This window comes from Patagioenas fasciata, chromosome Z (assembly GCF_037038585.1).
Source record: "Patagioenas fasciata isolate bPatFas1 chromosome Z, bPatFas1.hap1, whole genome shotgun sequence".
NCBI lineage: Eukaryota > Metazoa > Chordata > Aves > Columbiformes > Columbidae > Patagioenas > Patagioenas fasciata.
This window is the reverse complement of record NC_092560.1, coordinates 85,414,659-85,434,237: the sequence shown is the minus strand read 5'-3', so window position 1 is coordinate 85,434,237 and position 19,579 is coordinate 85,414,659. Positions and strand designations below refer to the sequence as shown.

The window sequence follows — 19,579 nt, the reverse complement described above, 5'->3', positions numbered from 1 at the left end:
TGGGGGGGACAGAGAGAAGGGGGGGACAGAGAGAAGGGGGGGACAGAGAGAAGGGGGAGATGGGGGGGGGAAGAGAGAAGTGGGGGGGGAAGAGAGAAGGGGGGAGACGGGGGGGACAGAGAGAAGGGAGGGGACACAGAGAAGGGGGGGACACAGAGAAGGGGGGAGATAGAGAGGAGGAGGGGAAGAGAGAAGTGGGGGGGACACAGAGAAGGTGGGGGGATGGGGGGGGCATAGAGGAGGAGGGGACAGAGAGGTGGGGGGGACAGAGAAAGGGGGAGATGGGGGGGGAAGAGAGAAGTGGGGGGGACAGAGAGAAGTGGGGGGGACAGAGAGAAGTGGGGGGGACAGAGAGAAGGGGGGAAGAGAGAAATGGGGGGGACAGAGAGGAGGGGGTGGGACACAAAGAAGGGGGGGGACAGAGAGGGTGGGGGACAGAGAGAAAGGGGGAGATAGAGAGGAGGGGGGGAAGAGAGAAGGGGGGACAGGAGGGGGGGGACAGAGAGGAGGGGGGGACGAAGAGGAGGGGGGGACGAAGAGGAGGGGGGACATGGGGAGGGGGGAAGAGAAAAGGGGGGGGGAAGAGAAGGGGGGGACAGACGGGGGGGGACAGAGAAAGGGGGAGATGGGGGGGGAAGAGAGAAGTGGGGGGGACAGAGAGAAGGGAGGAGATGGGACGGGGAAGAGAGAAGGGGGGGGAAGAGAGAAGGGGGGGGACAGAGAGAAAGGAGGGGAAGAGAGAAAGGGGGGGAAGAGAGAAGGGGGGGAAGAGAGAAAGGGGGGGAAGAGAGAAGGGGGGGAAGAGAGAAAGGGGGGGAAGAGAGAAAGGGGGGGAAGAGAGAAGGTGGGGAAGAGAGAAAGGGGGGGAAGAGAGAAGGGGGGGAAGAGAGAAAGGGGGGGAAGAGAGAAGGGGGGGAAGAGAGAAGGGGGGGAAGAGCGAAAGGGGGGGAAGAGAGAAGGGGGGAAGAGAGAAGGGGGGGAAGAGAGAAGGGGGGGAAGAGAGAAGGGGGGGGAAGAGAGAAGGGGGGGGAAGAGAGAAAGGGGGGGGAAGAGAGAAAGGGGGGGAAGAGAGAAAGGGGGGGAAGAGCAGAAGGGGGGGAAGAGAGAAGGGGGGGGAAGAGAGAAGGGGGGGAAGAGAGAAAGGGGGGGAAGAGAGAAGGGGGGGAAGAGAGAAGGGGGGGAAGAGAGAAGGGGGGGAAGAGCAGAAGGGGGGGAAGAGAGAAGGGGGGGGAAGAGAGAAGGGGGGGGAAGAGCGGAAGGGGGGGAAGAGCGAAAGGGGGGGAAGAGCGAAAGGGGGGGAAGAGCGAAGGGGGGGGAAGAGAGAAAGGGGGGGAAGAGAGAAGGGGGGGGAAGAGAGAAGGGGGGGAAGAGAGAAGGGGGGGAAGAGAGAAAGGGGGGGAAGAGAGAAGGGGGGGAAGAGAGAAGGGGGGGAAGAGAGAAAGGGGGGGAAGAGAGAAGGGGGGGAAGAGAGAAGGGGGGGAAGAGAGAAAGGGGGGGAAGAGAGAAGGGGGGGACAGAGAGAAGGGGGGGACAGAGAGAAGGGGGGGACAGAGAGAAGGGGGGGACAGAGAAAGGGGGAGATGGGGGGGGGAAGAGAGAAATGGGGGGGGGAAGAGAGAAATGGGGGGGGGGAAGAGAGAAGTGGGGGGGGGAAGAGAGAAGGGGGGAGACAGAGAGGAGGGAGGGGACACAGAGAAGGGGGGAGATAGAGAGGAGGGGGGGAAGAGAGAAGTGGGGGGGACAGAGAGAAGGTGGGGGGACGGGGGGGGGGATGGGGGGGCATAGAGGAGGAGGGGACAGAGAGGTAGGGGGGACAGAGAAAGGGGGGGACAGAGAAAGGGGGAGATGGGGGGGGAAGAGAGAAGTGGGGGGGACAGAGAGAAGGGGGGAAGAGAGAAATGGGGGGGACAGAGAGGAGGGGGGGACAGAGAGGAGCGGGGGGACAGAAAGTGGGACAGAGAGGAGGGGGGGGACAGAGAGGAGGGGGGGGACAGAGAGGAGGGGGACAGAGAGAAATGGGGGGAACAGAGAGAAAGGGGGGACACAGAGAAGGGGGATATAGAGAGGAGGAGGGGGGACAGAGAGAAGGGGGGGGACACAGAGAGAAGGGGGGGATGGGGGGGGACGAGAGAAGTGGGGGGGACAGAGAGAAGGGGGGGACAGAGAGGAGAGGGGGACAGAGAGGAGAGGGGGGGACAGAGAGGAGAGGGGGGGACAGAGAGGAGGGGGGGACAGAGAGGAGAGGGGGGGACAGAGAGGAGGGGGGGGGACAGAGAGGAGAGGGGGGGACAGAGAGGAGGGGGGGGGGACAGAGAGGAGAGGGGGGGACAGAGAGGAGAGGGGGACAGAGAGGAGAGGGGGGGACAGAGAGGAGGGGGGGACAGAGAGGAGAGGGGGGACAGAGAGGAGAGGGGGGGACAGAGAGGAGGGGGGGGGACAGAGAGGAGAGGGGGGGACAGAGAGGAGAGGGGGGGACAGAGAGGAGGGGGGGACAGAGAGGAGAGGGGGGACAGAGAGGAGAGGGGGGGACAGAGAGGAGAGGGGGGGACAGAGAGGAGAGGGGGGGACAGAGAGGAGAGGGGGGGACAGAGAGGAGAGGGGGGGACAGAGGGGGGGGGGGGGGACAGAGAGGAGGGGGGGGACAGAGAGGAGAGGGGGGGACAGAGAGGAGGGGGGGACAGAGAGGAGAGGGGGGGACAGAGAGGAGAGGGGGACAGAGAGGAGGGGGGGGACAGAGAGGAGAGGGGGGGACAGAGAGGAGAGGGGGGGACAGAGAGGAGGGGGGGGACAGAGAGGAGGGGGGGGACAGAGAGGAGAGGGGGGGACAGAGAGGAGGGGGGGACAGAGAGGAGGGGGGGGACACAGAGGAGGGGGGGGACAGAGAGGAGGGGGGGACAGAGAGGAGAGGGGGGGACAGAGAGGAGAGGGGGGGACAGAGAGGAGAGGGGGGGACAGAGAGGAGAGGGGGGGACACAGAGGAGGGGGGGGACAGAGAGGAGAGGGGGGGACAGAGAGGAGAGGGGGGGACAGAGAGGAGAGGGGGGGACAGAGGGGGGGGGGGGGGGACAGAGAGGAGGGGGGGGACAGAGAGGAGAGGGGGGGACAGAGAGGAGGGGGGGACAGAGAGGAGAGGGGGGGACAGAGAGGAGAGGGGGACAGAGAGGAGGGGGGGGACAGAGAGGAGAGGGGGGGACAGAGAGGAGAGGGGGGGACAGAGAGGAGAGGGGGGGACAGAGAGGAGAGGGGGGGACAGAGAGGAGGGGGGGGACAGAGAGGAGGGGGGGGACAGAGAGGAGGGGGGGGACAGAGAGGAGAGGGGGGGACAGAGAGGAGGGGGGGACAGAGAGGAGGGGGGGGACACAGAGGAGGGGGGGGACAGAGAGGAGGGGGGGGACAGAGAGGAGGGGGGGGACAGAGAGGAGGGGGGGGGACAGAGAGGAGGGGGGGGACAGAGAGGAGGGGGGGGACAGAGAGGAGGGGGGGGACAGAGAGGAGGGGGGGACAGAGAGGAGAGGGGGGGACAGAGAGGAGGGGGGGACAGAGAGGAGGGGGGGACAGAGAGGAGGGGGGGACAGAGGGGCGGGGGACAGAGAGAAAGGGGGAGATAGAGAGGAGGGGGGGAAAGAGAGAAGTGGGGGGGACAGAGAGAAGGGGGGGGACAGAGAGAATGGGGGGGACAGAGAGGAGGGGGGGACAGAGAGAAATGGGGGGAACAGAGAGAAAGGTGGGACACAGAGAAGGGGGATATAGAGAGGAGGAGGGGGGGACAGAGAGAAGGGGGGGATGGGGGGGGGGACGAGAGAAGTGGGGGGGACAGAGAGAAGGGGGGGACAGAGAGGAGGGGGGGACAGAGAGGAGGGGGGGACAGAGAGGAGGGGGGGACAGAGAGGAGAGGGGGACAGAGAGGAGGGGGGGACAGAGAGGAGAGGGGGACAGAGAGGAGGGGGGGACAGGGAGAGGGGGGGACAGAGAGGAGGGGGGGGACAGAGAGGAGAGGGGGACAGAGAGGAGAGGGGGACAGAGAGGAGAGGGGGGGACAGAGAGGAGGGGGGGGACAGAGAGGAGAGGGGGACAGAGAGGAGGGGGGGACAGAGAGGAGGGGGGGACAGAGAGGAGGGGGGGACAGAGAGGAGGGGGGGGACAGAGAGGAGAGGGGGGGACAGAGAGGAGGGGGGGGACAGAGAGGAGAGGGGGACAGAGAGGAGAGGGGGACAGAGAGGAGGGGGGGACAGAGAGGAGGGGGGGACAGAGAGGAGGGGGGGGACAGAGAGGAGAGGGGGGGACAGAGAGGAGGGGGGGGACAGAGAGGAGAGGGGGACAGAGAGGAGGGGGGGACAGAGAGGAGAGGGGGGACAGAGAGGAGAGGGGGACAGAGAGGAGAGGGGGACAGAGAGGAGAGGGGGGGACAGAGAGGAGGGGGGGGACAGAGAGGAGAGGGGGACAGAGAGGAGAGGGGGACAGAGAGGAGAGGGGGGGACAGAGAGGAGGGGGGGGACAGAGAGGAGAGGGGGGGACAGAGAGGAGGGGGGGGACAGAGAGGAGAGGGGGACAGAGAGGAGAGGGGGGGACAGAGAGGAGGGGGGGGACAGAGAGGAGAGGGGGGGACAGAGAGGAGGGGGGGGACAGAGAGGAGAGGGGGACAGAGAGGAGAGGGGGACAGAGAGGAGGGGGGGACAGAGAGGAGAGGGGGGGACAGAGAGGAGGGGGGGGGACAGAGAGGAGGGGGGGGACAGAGATAAAGGAAGGGGACAGAGAGAAAGGGGGAGATAGAGAGGAAGGGGGGGAAGAGAGAAGTGGCGGGGACACAGAGAAGGGGGGGGACGGGGGGGGGGACAGAGAGAAGGGGGGGATGGAGAGAAAGGGGGAGATGGGGGGGGGGAAGAGAGAAGTGGGGGGGACACAGAGAAGGGGGGGGGGACGGAGGCGGGGGGCACAGAGAGAAGGGGGGGCACGGGGGGGGGGGACAGAGAGGAGGGGGGGACGGAGAGGATGGGGGATATGGGGAGGGGGAAGAGAGAAGTGAGGGGGACACAGAGAAGGGGGGGACACAGAGAAGGGGGGGGACACAGAGAAGGGGGGGGGACACAGAGAAGGGGGGGGGACAGAGAGGAGTGGGGGGACAGAGAGGAGTGGGGGGACAGAGAGAAAGGGGGGAACAGAGAGAAAGGGGGGACACAGAGAAGGGGGACACAGAGAGGAGGAGGGGGGACAGAGAGAAGTGGGGGACACACAGAGAGAAAGGGGGAGATATGGGGGGGGAAGAGAGAAGCGGGGGGACAGAGAGAAGGGGGGGAAGAGAGCGAAGGGGGGGAACAGAGAGAAAGGAGGAGATGGGGGGGGGACAGAGAAAAGGGGGGGGACAGAGAGAACTGGGGGAAAGAGAGCGAAGGGGCGGGGACAGAGCGAAGTGGGGAGACAGAGAGTGGGGGGGACGACCTTTCCATACCTGTCCGAAGTTCTCCTCATCGATGCAGAACATGAGGTCCAGCTCCGTGGGGTCGTTCTCCAGGATCCACTTGAGGGAGTTGTAGTACTCGCTGTCCTGCAGAGTTTACACACACTTCAAATGTGAACCTGGACCTTCTTGACAGAACCGTACCTTCTTTTCCACAGTTTGCCAGCATGTATCACACCGTTACAGTGAGAATACCTTACACGATAACTGACTGCGTTGCTGTTACTAAAAGCCTTGAAGTTTGCTGAATAAAAGACCCCTCTAATTTCTCAGAATACATCCTCATGTATTAGGTCCGTAATTTAAAACTGACCCAAGGAAAAAAGGAAAGGACAAGAGAGATGTTACTATCGCTAAATATTTCCAAGCACGAGAGCCAAAAATCCCAGATTCCCGAGCAGGGTGAACCCGCGGTTTCGGGCGCTGGGGGGTGGGACGGCGGAGCGCGAGCCCTTACCACGGACTCCATGTCCTTCAGCGTGATGGGCTTGCCCAGCATCATCTTGTAGAAGGGCCGGATGAAGAAGCCTGCAAGAGAGGGCAGAGCGTCCCGGATCGCGCCCGAGCCGGGGGCAGCTCCCCGGCCCCCGCGCCGCCGCTCAGCTGCACACGGCGCCACACGAAGTCCCGGGTTTCAATTAGAAGAATGGTGCTGTTAATCACCATGTGCCATTAGACACTAACGCTGAGGGCAGAGGGACACGAAAGCCAGGGACTGAGCCCGAGGTACTCTAACCCAGCTCAGATTGCCGTTCTTCTCCCAAAGGACATGCCAGAAATGACATGCTTTCTGATGTCCGCCTGTTTGTTTGTTGTGGGACTCCCAAGTCTGGCAGAAGTATTTCCTCATCAACCCGGGTACGCTGGAGCCGGCACCCCCAGCGCTGGCTGCAGGGCGGCAGGGGAACCGCGTCGCTTTCCTCTGGGGTGCGATCGTTCAGCAATGCTGACTGAAAGGGGCAAAACCTCATCTGAGATGCGTTTGTTGAGCAGACGCTCCATCAGGAACGCGGCTCCCAGAGCTGCAGTTCCAATGCTTCCTCTCAGACCTTCTCCCAGAAACAGTGCACCCCAAAGCGTAACCACCGTTGAAGTGATCCCCTCCTGCAACAACCCGGGTGATCACTCACCATCCAGCAGCTTCCCGTGATACACGGCCAGCCCAGCGACGCGGCCAATGAAGGTGAAATAGGACAGATGATCTTCATTACAAAGGCCTGAATTAGGGTTAATCTGCAGAGTGTAGTTGTCCCTTGGTGGGGAAAGAAAAACACTCCTAGTAACCGCGTCTTTAAATAACCAGGTACTCAGATGATGTTCAGAAGGAACGGAGCTTGGGGCCATTTCTGCTCTCTTTGCAGGAGTGTAACAACGTCACCTCCCCACGGCCCATCTGTCAGGACAAAGAACGCGTTCCTACCAGCACCTTCAGCTGCAGGTACGAGAGAACACCTCTGGAGTACCTTAACCTCCAGGGTGCTGGAAAAGGCCGGTAAAGGACTGGGATACTTTAACAAACCCAGGTGTGACAGCGCTGGTTTCAATTTGCAGTATGCTCTTAGGTCTTATTTCTCAAAATAGCTCGTCAGTTTCTGAACCTAAAATGAAATAACTTTTAAAATATTTACAGTGACCTATATCCCCTAAGTTTCAGTATCTGAAAACAAGTGTGTGTGCAAGCCCCATTAACAGGCAGGCGCTCTGAGCTGCTCAGCGCCGGCCACCGGTGTCCCTCCGCAGCAGAAGGTCTTGTCTGAGACGCACCGTGCAGCCTCTGCCATCTGCTTCAGCGGCGCCCAGCACACAAAGGAGAGAGCTTGATGCTGGCATCAAACAGCAAAACTGCCGCCTGCAACTGGGGACCCATCCTGACTGCGGCTGAGCACAGCACGTGAACTACCCCAGCGCACCACAACACGGGCACCTGGGAGATGCGCTCGCGTTTGTACTCACGGACCGCTCAGAGGTTTGGAAACGGGACAAAACCAGCCTCAGGCTTAGGCAAGGCCCTGCTGCGCAACGGCTGAACCGTGACGAGAGCTGCTTGTGCTGTTACACATCAGCACCATGGCTCTGGACGGACGGGAGGGCAGAACGCGCCTCCTGCTCCTCTCCCCGTCCCGATAACCCAAATGTTTCACGGGATCTCGGGGACAGCGTGGAAGGTTCTTGGAAAGCACATACTCATCTAACTGCTTGCTGCTGCAACTTTGCCTCTTGTGCAAAATCTAACGCACACCCCTCAGGAACAGAAATATTTGAATGGACACTTACGTTGCTGAATATTCAAAGAGACCGTAATACGGGTTGAACATCTCCTTGGACAAGAGGAAAAACCACTCTCTGGCCACCCCGCCGTAGTCGAGCCCTTTCTCCGACTCGAATTCGATCCAGAGCCTGGCCTTCAGGACGTCGGGCCTCTTCACCGACATGATCCTTCTGTACGACTCCTCAAAAATGTTATTTCTGTGCAGCTTCATCTCAAATCTGTTTGGTATATCAGCCTGTGTGAAAGGAGATTATATTACACTTGGTTTCAATAAATAAGCATTCAAGCAAATGACTGACCAGCAGTAACACACGATGGATGCATCTGATCTATAAAGTTTCCCCATTTTTGCTTCGCAGCCCTTCAAGTCTCAGGCTGGCAGCACACGGTGAACCAGCTGCGGTCCAGAGACTTCTCTGGTATTTGACAGAGCAACGAAAACAGCAAGAAAAGTAACGACATGGGCAAGTCCTGCTCCAAATCAGAGCTGGCGTTGCCGAGGCTGCTGACTGTTAATTATGAGCCAATATCATATGCGAGCTAAAGGCGGGTGCTCTGTACGTCAAAGGTGCTCCTGAAACGGCTTTTCCGCGAACAGGAGCAGCGGAAGCACCTGCAGCCCCAGCACAACGATCAACCTCGGCTGCAACGGGAACCGGGAATCATTGCTACTTCCTTGCTGCCTCATCACTTTCATTTTGCATTCATACAGGAAAATGGGAGTCTTTAAAGATTTGTAAATGCTTTTGTTAATGAATCAATCACATTCAAACTTTTCTTCATTTTCCTGGTTCCGCCTCAGCCCCATCAGGAGCAGCACAGCCCAGGAGAAGCGGTGCTGTGCTCCGGCAGGGCAGGGTGGCCCGTGGCTGCGCCTCAGCCCCATCAGGAGCAGCACAGCCCAGGAGAAGCGGTGCTGTGCTCCGGCAGGGCAGGGTGGCCCGTGGCTGCGCCTCAGCCCCATCGGGAGCAGCACAGCCCAGGAGAAGCGGTGCTGTGCTCCGGCAGGGCAGGGTGGCCCGTGGCTGCGCCTCAGCCCCATCGGGAGCAGCACAGCCCAGGAGAAGCGGTGCTGTGCTCCGGCAGGGCAGGGTGGCCCGTGGCTGCGCCTCAGCCCCATCGGGAGCAGCACAGCCCAGGAGAAGCGGTGCTGTGCTCCGGCAGGGCAGGGTGGCCCGTGGCTGCGCCTCAGCCCCGTTGTGCGCCCGCCACAGCGCGCCCGCTCCCAGCACAACCGCACGTCTCCACTCACCGGCTTCTTCAACTTCTTCCGGAAATAGTCATACTTCTGTTTGAACTCCCTGGAATACGGAACTGCCTGTTGGAGAGAGGATCGCACACACAGGTTATTCCAGCCATTGAGAGTGTGCTATTCCAACAACATTTAAATGTACAGCCAATTTAAAGGCGTGCTATCTGCCCACGCGTGCCCTAAGTCACCCGATAAAAACCCGCCATGCATGAAGAACAGCAGCAAAAATCCCCCCACTTCCCAGTGTGTATTTTGTGCTAAAAGGTGCGAAAGCTTTCAACCCAGTTCTGCTTATCAACTGCTCATCCTGGTTCCTTTCTTCTTTTAGGAACAGGAAAGATCAAACACAATTTTAACACACACACATTTGGGATGGATCGGTGCCATCCATATGTCTCATTAAAAAATATAGAGCATGCCACATAATACCGAATTCTAGAAACGCTGAGTATTAGCACAGAATAGGGATTCGCACCGCTCCAAGGGCTGGGCATGGTTCAGCGCTACTCGAAAGACACAAAATCAAAAATCATTTGAAAATAAACCTAAGGGGCTCCATCAAAGCCACGACGCTGCAACAACCGCTGTTTGACCCGAGGAGCGCAGGACACCGGGCACAGCGCCGCGGGACAGCAACGCCATTGTGACAGGTGCTCTACAAGTCAACTGCTTCAAGTACGACTCCTTAATTCTCTGCCATTTTTTGGAAACTGTTTTGAGAATTAAGAAACCTTAATTCTCTATTTTTGACACCATACACAACATTAATTCACCCAGGGTTTGGAAGGAGTCTCTCAGTGTTTCCCAAGGCCAGCGCGGGCTGCCCGGCTCAGCGCTCCCTCCAGCCGGGGGCACCAGCGACCGCGGGGCCCGGGGCGCTCGGGATGCGGCCGCTGCTCCGCTCCCCGGCTCCTGCCGCGGTGACTCCGGAGCGCACGCATCCTACGCCCCTTTCTCTTGCGGATGATGAGACGCGAATGCTTTTGTTAACTACTAAATCATATCAGTCTGATGATAACATGATTTTACTACAGCCATTAAATAATCTTTCAACATGCTTCCACTGTTTAAAGGCAATGCAAAATGCAATTTCAGTAGTTCTTTGTTATTGCCGTGGCACCCAAAATACTATTAAAAGCATTAGGATGAATCTTTAATGCTTTTGTGGCTGTAAAAAGATTTGATCCAAATAACTGTTACTTACTTAATGGGATCATGATTGACCCTTATTATCTTGAACTAAAATTTCCCAGACAGTCTTTCTGAGGTGTGCTTAACATTTCTGGGAAAACAAACATTCAGAATGTGGACAGCATACTGCATATTAGTATCTCAGGCATTAAGTGCATGATAAATGGGGAAATCACTCCAAACACGTGATTATTATTCATCTTATTAATAAACAAGAAAACTGCAATTACACCATGTGGTAGTTGACCTGCTGTGTCCCGAGCCCCTTAAAAATGCTGAGGATCTACCCCAAATGAAAAGGTGGTGTCGGCACTGGAAACACCTCAGTGTGAGGGCTGGGAGCCTGACCGCTCAGAGCCCACGGAGCGGCACAAAGCTGTCGAGCCCTTTGGTGTGCTGGAGCTTGACAGCGAGCCGAGGCCGCTGGGGCCGGCGCCTCCTGCCGCCAGCAGCGGCTCAGGACACCCGCCGCGTACTTACGGGGCCGGTGATGGCCGGGTTCTGCAGCCGGGGGTCTTCCCACTGCGTGATTTTATTATCTGTAAATAACAAAGGACATAACAGCATTACTTCTCCGTTGCCACACAGTGAATCTGTGTTGTTTTCTTCTCCCTACAACCGTGTTCCCTACCACGTCCACAACCTGCCGTTTGAGGGCTGGAAGAGGCTGCACTCAGCACCCACACCCGAACCCCACCACGCTGCTTGGCCAAAACCACTCAAAAATGCAAAACTAGAACAGACTCCAATGTATTGACACTGCTTTTATTTCCACGTCTGTAGGAGCAAACATGTTCTATGTGAACATGGTCTCAGACTCAACTCACACAGAAATACACAGATTCATGCCTGAGAGGTAAAGGAACCCAAAAACTGTGTCGAATGACAGACGAAGTCTATTTTAATTTTTCCATCAAGACAGCCAAAATGTAAGACTTTTGAAAGACAGCCTGGATTTGAATTTGGAGGAAATAACATCTCTTTAAAAAGTCCTAGACACTTTTGAGACCTAGTGAAAAGGTTATAGGACCATTAAGGGAGGGGAAATTCTACAGCTGGAGTGTAAGAGATGATTAGGTTTTGAGCAAAGACAATCTTGGGAGCATGTGACAGAATCGCGCTCTTCTCTGAGAGCAGCCGGAGGTGGCTCGTGGGGTCGCGCAGGAGCACGGTGACACTGTCCCTGCCCGCAGACAACGGCTCCTCACGAGATCCTGCACACGACAGAACCACAACAACACGATGATGTTGCAACACTGAGACAATGCTCCAAAAACCAAAGGGGTGCCCCTGCGATGGCAGTGTCAGTCATCCACTCCTGCGCTGACACACCTGTCGGCACACGCACCGCTTGCATTCATGGACCGTCGGTCAAGACTGCAGTCCAGGTTCTAAGTGTTGTAACTGCCAGGGTGTGGAACAAACACACTAAGTTTCTATAAAATGGTTTTTATAGCTACTACAGATAAAAAAGAACCCAACCTGTTTATATTAAACCACTGGTGTTTGCCATGTTCCTACGGTTGGACAAGACCTTACGTTTTGAGCACCCCAAGTTAGTGTTGAAATGGGCTGGGATTTGAAAGGGGACATTCATTAAGTGGTGACTGAAGAAAATCCAAAAGGGTCACGAGCACATTTCAAGAAATCGGATCTATCAGTTCATTTAGTATTACAACACTATTTTAAGCCTATTTACGGTTGCTGACACTAGGGAGGAAGGCTGTCAGACTGACGGCTCCAGAAACCACAGAAGCTGCTCCCAAGAGTGCTCAGGGCAAATGGCCAAGCAGCGGTGCCGCCTGTGGAGCACACGGTGTCACCGCAGCTGCACCCGCTCTGCTGGCACAGCACTGGCAACAGCCCACAGCACTGGCAACACCGCACGGCACCGGCACCACCGCATGGCACCATCACCATCACCACCGCACGACGCCGGCATCACCGCACGGCACCGGCACCATCACCACCGCACGGCGCCGGCACCACTGCACGGCACCGGCACCATCACCACCGCACGGCGCCGGCACCATCACCACCGCACGGCGCTGGCACCATCACCACCGCACGGCGCCGGCACCACCGCACGGCACCGGCACCATCACCACCGCCCGGCACCGGCACGGCTGCTGCTCCCGCTGGCCGCCTGAACCCCAGTGCTGTGGCAGCAGCTGGGACCAAAGGGGCATCTGCTGGAAACAGGACGCGTTTTCAAAAACCCCTCAAACCTGTGGAGAAATGATCTCAAGAGCTAAAAAACCTGAGATCAAAAAAGGGACCAGAGAGAAATTTCAGACACAAATACACTCGGTTTTATAGCAATTATAAACTATTTGGGGAATTCTAATTAATGTGCAACCTCAGCAGTGCATTGACTTTCAAGACGTGCTTGAGCAGATGCAGAGCGTTTCAAAGGGGCTGGCGGGCCCAGCCACTGGAGCCATTTTAGGCAGGACGGTTCCCCACGGCTCCTCAGTGGCAGCGGGTCCATCACAGGCTTTTGCCACAGTTAAGTTTCCAGATGCCTGTTGCAAAAAACAATTCTAGAAGTATAAAGACTAATCCTGCACTGATGTTTGAAAGGGGTTGGTTGATCTTGTGCTTGACGAGATTATTATTTCCAAGTTTTTTTAAAAAACTATTTGTGCCATTTAAAAATTCGTATTGCTTTAGAGACAGTCTTTTAGTAATGATTTAATAGTATCATATATGCAACTACGGATAAGCACAGAAGTCAGTGTTACTGATACTGAAGGAAAAACATGATACTGACACATAGTTATCGATTTTAATTCTCTAGGTTTTGTGTAGCACAGGCACCCTGTTCTAAAGGCTCCTGAGCCAGCTGTTGCTGTGAGGATTACGCCATCAGCAGAAATATCTCATTAGAAAGTCCAGCTCAAGTCTTAGAAAAAGAAAGGAAGGACGGACACTTTTCTGGGCTGCTTTGCTTCCAAACAACACCAAAACTCACACAGTAGCTCTGGGATACCGCAGTAAGACAGGTTACAATGAAACATCACTTACACTAGAACTCCACTAACAGAACTCAACCAGAGGAATGGGCTGGGTGCAGTTTAACATGCAATAGGAAATAAGATCAGAACCAGCACTGCCACAAGGCTCCTGAACGCAGAGGGGAGAGCGCGCACCGGGGCTCATTTCTGCACGGCCTCCACGGGGAGCTGTGGCTACAGGATCTTTTCTCATCTTATTTTCTATTCCTAGTGTACATTTTAATTTATTAAGTGTGAATAAGCCATGGGATCATCAACAACAGCAACAACGAATCCAAAATATCAACAAGAACAAAGGAAACCACAAAGAAGAAATGTTAATGCTTCACAAGTCAGAGAGGGACAAAGCTTGATGAGCCAATTAAAAGCAAGCTTTCGGTGAATATACAGTACCGTATGAGGGCACTAAGTCTCTGGTATCAATGTCTCCACATATCAACACCTGGCTTCCTAAATGAAGAGTAAAATCATAAAGCTTTCACTTCAATCTTTATTACCTCCCTTTGTCTATTTGCTGTAGAACCTGGTGCTTACTTACTATGGTCTATGTAAAATGTTCTTCCATCCAAATGTATCCGTTCCTCCCAACCGGGCTGGAATTGGGAAAGAGAAAAACAGAGAGAGAAAACAAGTGAAATATTACCAGTGTCACCCAGCTGGAAGCAGCAAGTTATCCACACTTACTAAACTGTCTGATAAGCTCCTTGGAGCAGAAACACAAAACGGGCACAGACGCATTACGCCAAGGACAAAAATCTCGCGAGACCCAAAGAACTGGCTGTTGATACCGGCAACTGCACCCAGCACAGAACACCTTTGGTAAGGCTTCCTGCATCACGTTTATACCCATTTCCTACCACGAGGAAAGGATCACAAAGAACAGACTGTCCATCATTGATTAGATTTGAGAGTTTCTGCTTCTACTTCCAAAACACATGTAGGTTATTTCGTGTAAATATATAAGCCAGGATCCCATTATGGCGGGACAAGAATGTCTAACCTAGCCCTCAATTCTCCCCTTTTTACCCGTTCCCCTTTCTCACGGTCCCAATGGCTATAGAATGGAAAGGAGGATAAACGTCACGCCGTTGTTACACACAGCGCTGTCCGGTCTAGCAACGTGTCCTTGAAGATTAATGCATGCTCGAGGTGTCCGAGAAATTGCAGAAGAACAGCTGCTTCGACAGCTGTTTTCTCAAAGACAAACTGCATTACTGCGGTGTGGGGACCAGGAAATGCATAATAATAAATACATTCAGCTCGCATAGCTCTTGATCTGACCAGTGATTCAAGGCACTGGGCCTGACAAACGGCCTAGCTTGACTTAAATACAAGGTGATTCTTTTGCTAATCATGCCAAGGGCAGTGAGATTTTCGGACAACAACGGGGGTTATGTCCCCTCACCACGGGCAGCACTTGTCCCCGCCCCGGCCTGCGGTTCAGCCGAGTCAGCTGTAGCCCCGCTCAGTTACAACAAGGCGGATTCAAGGCTCGTTACGGTAACCACTAAACACCGAACTCACGTGAGGCGCGGTGTGCTGGGGCAGGTGCTGGGGCAGGTGCTGGGGCAGGTGCTGGGGCCCGGGCAGGCTGGCTGAGCTGAGCACCGGGGTGCTGGCCACCTTTAGCGGCTCGCTGTCACTAAGGTTTCCAGAGTCGCCAGTACAATTGCAATGGCAATTCTGAGCTCAAAAGTATGCTCAGTATGTATGAAGCAATGAGCTGAATTAACACGGCAGCGTAAAAATCAGTTTAGAAAAAGCATTCACGTTCAGCGAGTACTCTCTGCCGCCGAGGATGCGGTTGTTTAACACCAAAGCAAAGCTCTGTATTGGGCATGGCTGACACTAAAATGATAACTTTCTCTGTAGAATATGGAAGCTTCATTGAAAACCAGAATGTATTTAGATTTCTGAATGCCAATCCATGCTGGTACATTAACAGAGCTCTGCTCCAGCAACAGGCAACTACCTAAAAGCACACGGAGACAAGAACAAAGTCAGTTTCTTCAAAGCCCAAAGCTTCAGACAAGCCAAGAAAACGCAATAACTTCAGAAACACCAGGGGCTGCTTTCGGAGAGCCTGACTGATTCACACACCACAGTAAGGCTTTTTGTGCTACAGAAAACACGGCCTTAGTACCTCCAGAAAACTGATGGCACCAACGTGCGTGTCCACGTACAGTATCTGAGCAACAACAGATCGGATCACACACTAGCAGGTATACATTGAAATACATACACATCACCACTTACAGGAAGAGGGCCTAAATCATTAGGGTTCAAAGATGCTTTTGTTCTCAAATGCACTGGAAATTTCAGCCGTGGATCCTCCTGTAACAGAATATGCAACTGTAAATCCGACAGATCAAGTTAGAGTTACACACTAAGTCAAACACACAATTATCTAGAAAAGAAATCTTGCTACATTACAGTTACTCTTATATTCCTTTTCCCTCTTTTTGAGATATACACCAAAGCCCATCCAAGTGACAGAACACCGAGTACGGGGAGGTGTCCCCCGTTTCCTCCGGGTGCACACGCCACGATCCTCAGACGCCAGGAGAGGCAGAGGGCGACGCAGGACTCTGACCCACGAGGTGTGCTCTGGTCAGACACTGCGAGAGCACAGCCGGTTCTTACGGACACAGCACTCCCATAGCGGCATTTTGAAACATATGCACACTTTTGACTCTTAAAAACATAAAAGAAATAAGGCATCCTATCACAAAAAGGCTCTAAAAGGATGAAAATGAGCTTCTTACTTTTTTATATTATTACACCAATGCCCAAATGAAGCAAAAGGGGGCAAGTAAAACTGGTCTCAGAAGAGACCTAGAGATTTGCACACACGTTAAGTTACCCCCGTGCACCGGGAACACCATTAAAACCACCATTTAAGATCTGTCACGTTAGCAGTGGTCACTGGGAACCTGAACGATGCCTGACAATTAAAGGGCAACTCGGATTTCAATGGTGATGTCAACTGCTGGGTCGTCCGCCACATTTTTAACTGGTGTAATTCTATTTCTTCAACTTGTTGACCCGAGTTGCAGAACTATTGAAAAAGGGATCCTCGTGACATAAAACAAATCGGGAAATGCATCCCGTTAACTGAGGAGGATGAACACACGTTACGTTAACAAAAAGGCAGTGCTAATCACAGGGAAATACAACACAACTACGGACAGTCTCAAACCAAACAACAATCCGCATCTCCATTGCACTCTGTGCCTCTAACCCCCAGATTTGGGGAGCCTGAAGGACAGTGCTTGTATGCAATGACGCATCACGTATCAAAAGGGTCAAATACAAAATGCAAACCACTATTGCATGGTGCATGATGCACAAATGCACCAAAATCCAAGAGGACAGTAACAAGTAAGTTCTCTTTCTCTGAGCAGCAAAGGCAGCACTCAAGTCATGTCCTAGAACTGGCTACTCGAGTCTTTTGCTCTGTACATGGCTGCACGGACCGTTCGGTGGTTCCCACTGCGGCTGTAGGAAAAGCTGGGCTGACAAAGCCCCCCCTTAAGGACAAGACAAATGGCACCATAAATGCAGAGGTATATAGGCAGGAAAGCGAAGACAGAAACCTTTAGAAGACAGCAACTGATTTAAAATCCATCCTCCAGAACGCCTCTTACCCACGTGGTGGTTTTGGTGTTGTGGTCGATGAAGAAGGGCCGGCCGTTGGGCGCGATGCGCATCTCCCAGCCCGGGGGCAGGAAGCTCTGCGCCACCTTGTGCTGCGGCTTCGGGGAGTTGTAGGGCGAGGGCTGCGGGGACTGGGGGTTGGAAAGCGTGTCCTTCACCGTCCTGCGCGCCGGGGAGTCCTTCATACCCTGGGCACAACCAGAGATTCACCTCGCAAACGGCACTCAACAGCGTCCAACCTTGGCACCGCAGCAAAACAGGTCTCCATTCCAGATGTAACTAACACTAGAATCAAGTGCTGGGATGGATCTCCTGGACCTTACTTAGCTACAGCCTGCTCCTTGCAGCACACGGGCTTTTCGCTGTGAAGGACACAGTGTTTAGCACCTCCCTCTGCAATAACAATGTCCGTGGCACTGCCGTTTGATCGCACACTTCACTGCAGCTGCCCTGTACACGTCAATATTTCAGCTTGTGAAGGGGAAAACAAAAGCATTTCTTTGTGCTTCACGGTGCAATACAACTCACTTTACAACAAAAGAGCATCCCAAAGGTGAGGGAGTGTTACCCACTTTTCTATGCATTTCTCAACAATAACTTCAGACGAAAGAGTTAAATAGGAACTTAAAGCAAACTCCTCCAATAAACAGAGGTTTGCAACTACAGATTTTGGACTTTTTTTAAGTAAGTGACCACAGGCACAAACGGCTGCTCTGCCCCGTGCCTTGGGTCAAAAACTGAACTTACCCCATTTGTTTTTAATTTCACTGGGAAACGGAAAGTTCAGACGCCTGAACAACTTTAAAATTGGGATGCTTCAGCCTAACAAAGTATCTCCCCTTTCACGCACTCACAGCACCGGAAGGAGTCACGACGTCTGTTTCAGACGCGCACACAGATCAAGTCTTACTGACCCAAGCAAATAATCCCATATAAAATACTCCATTTAATGACCATAAAAGTTAAGTAACAGCATTGTACAATGCAAGGATCCAGACGGAAAAGTGCTAAAGAAAACAGCAACCTGCGGGGGCAAACCCGGCGGGGGAAGCGCGCCTCGTCTCACCTCCAGCGGGGCCGACAGCGTCACCGTGGGCGAGCTCAGGCTGCGGGGCCGCCGGATCTGCGGTTCGCTCAGGTGGTTGCTGCTGGCCGCCGAGCCCACCATGCCGTCCTCCGCCAGCTGCTCGGGCACACCCAGCCGCGCCGTTCGGGACGCGTCACGACACGGGGGAATTCTTTGTTAGTGGTGTGAAATACTACATACACCTTCTTAAAGACATTCATTGCAACTCCACTGGAAGGGCAACTAATGTACAGTGCTATTAACAGATCAACACAACTTCCAAATTCAATGCTAAGACAGTGTTTGCCTCTTTTTATTACTTCACATGTACCTCTTTGTAAATTCCTTCCGTTGTAGCAATCAACTTAACCTGTCCCTTACTACAGCTAAAAGAAGTAACACAAGAACCCGAATCACTGCAGTTTTTTACGATTGTCCCGAGTTGTCACAACAACACTTGGGATTTTATCTTTCTCATTTCAGAGTTCTGAGGAGCAGTTTCGAGTGGAACGATACCCCATACATACTACGTGTTTGCTATTCAAATGAAGCACTTTAACAGCTTCCTACCTGCATGATGGGCCGCGTCCAGGTTGTGGTGCGATTGTTGTGATTGACGTAGTAAGTCCGGCCCTTTGCGTCCTTCCTCTCCTCCCAGCCTGAGGGCAAGCCTGGTGTGGTATGGACATAGGCCACTGAGGGCTGTTCAACCAAGAGATACTGTATCGTTATTTCATAATAGCTAACAAACACTTCATCGTTCTTTTGTTTAAAAAAAGAACTTGTTAACTCACAACTTTCTTAAACACAACGAGCATACAGAAGAATATAGTTTCTGGTTTCATTTGACATAAGCTCTTCTTCATGTACCACAAGTTCCACAAGAAAGACACTGTTCTAACAAAAATATATGGACAACATTAACGTTGCCAAAGGCACTAACTGTCATTAAACAAGTTACGCCGCTATTCAACCCAATAACTATGTCACTGTGCGTTGCTGACGTTGTCTTGGGTACTTCCATGGGGAAGATACTTGGTGCTTAAGCCAAGTGGATGTTTTCCCCAGGGACATGCAGAGGAAACAAAGACACGCACTGCAGCGCAAGCGGAAAAGCTATCTGAAGAAAAACAGCCCGGAGAGAATGTTTAGCGCTGACTCTGCCTGCAGCTGAGTGCAGGTTTACAGGGGATGCCCAGGGAGGGGCGGTGTTCAGACCACACGCTCTACGTACATCCTGACTAAGCTCAGTCACTTCCTAGTCTGGGACCCCTCTTCTCTGAAGCCATCGCTTGCTGGAATAAATGACGAAGAACAGGTAACCTGGCTGGCACTGAAGCAAACAAGAAAATCACAACATGAAGGACAGGCGTTTTTCTCAAGTAACTGATGTAAATACAAAGAGCTAGAGAAGCAAACTGCTGAACTCTGCAGGATGGTATCTTTGCTCTCCAATGAAGCCCATGTATTAATACTTGTGCCAAAGTCTTGGCACATTCAAGGTGCTTTTCAGTATCTATGTCTAGATACTTGGTTCAATGCATTAAAATATATATTGAGACCTTACCAGGAGACTATAATGCTAGATTGCCTCCCTCTTTCAAAATACCTGCCTTGATAGCAGGACGATGAAAACTACGTATCTTCACCACAGGACAGAGTAAGCCCAGTG

At 54.0% G+C, this 19,579-nt stretch overlaps 1 protein-coding gene across 8 annotated transcripts in view; it reads right to left on the bottom strand.

The window, feature by feature from the left end:
• Positions 1 to 19,579, bottom strand: part of LOC136115307 (E3 ubiquitin-protein ligase NEDD4-like) — a 128,921-nt gene that overhangs the window by 10,081 nt on the left and 99,261 nt on the right. For 7 of the 8 annotated variants that reach the window (XM_071802835.1, XM_065861340.2, XM_065861342.2 and 4 more), the window contains 11 exons: positions 18,478 to 18,609; positions 17,908 to 18,024; positions 16,832 to 17,029; positions 15,441 to 15,518; positions 13,723 to 13,777; positions 10,648 to 10,706; positions 8,977 to 9,042; positions 7,730 to 7,959; positions 6,586 to 6,707; positions 5,913 to 5,983; positions 5,447 to 5,542 (listed from right to left, as the gene is read on the bottom strand). In XM_071802835.1, the coding sequence (XP_071658936.1) occupies positions 5,447 to 5,542; positions 5,913 to 5,983; positions 6,586 to 6,707; positions 7,730 to 7,959; positions 8,977 to 9,042; positions 10,648 to 10,706; positions 13,723 to 13,777; positions 15,441 to 15,518; positions 16,832 to 17,029; positions 17,908 to 18,024; positions 18,478 to 18,609 (1,224 nt within the window). Of the gene's footprint in view, positions 1 to 5,446; positions 5,543 to 5,594; positions 5,764 to 5,912; positions 5,984 to 6,585; positions 6,708 to 7,729; positions 7,960 to 8,976; positions 9,043 to 10,647; positions 10,707 to 13,722; positions 13,778 to 15,440; positions 15,519 to 16,831; positions 17,030 to 17,907; positions 18,025 to 18,477; positions 18,610 to 19,579 lie in introns of those variants that run through there. The other variant, XM_071802834.1, reaches the window with a different exon arrangement.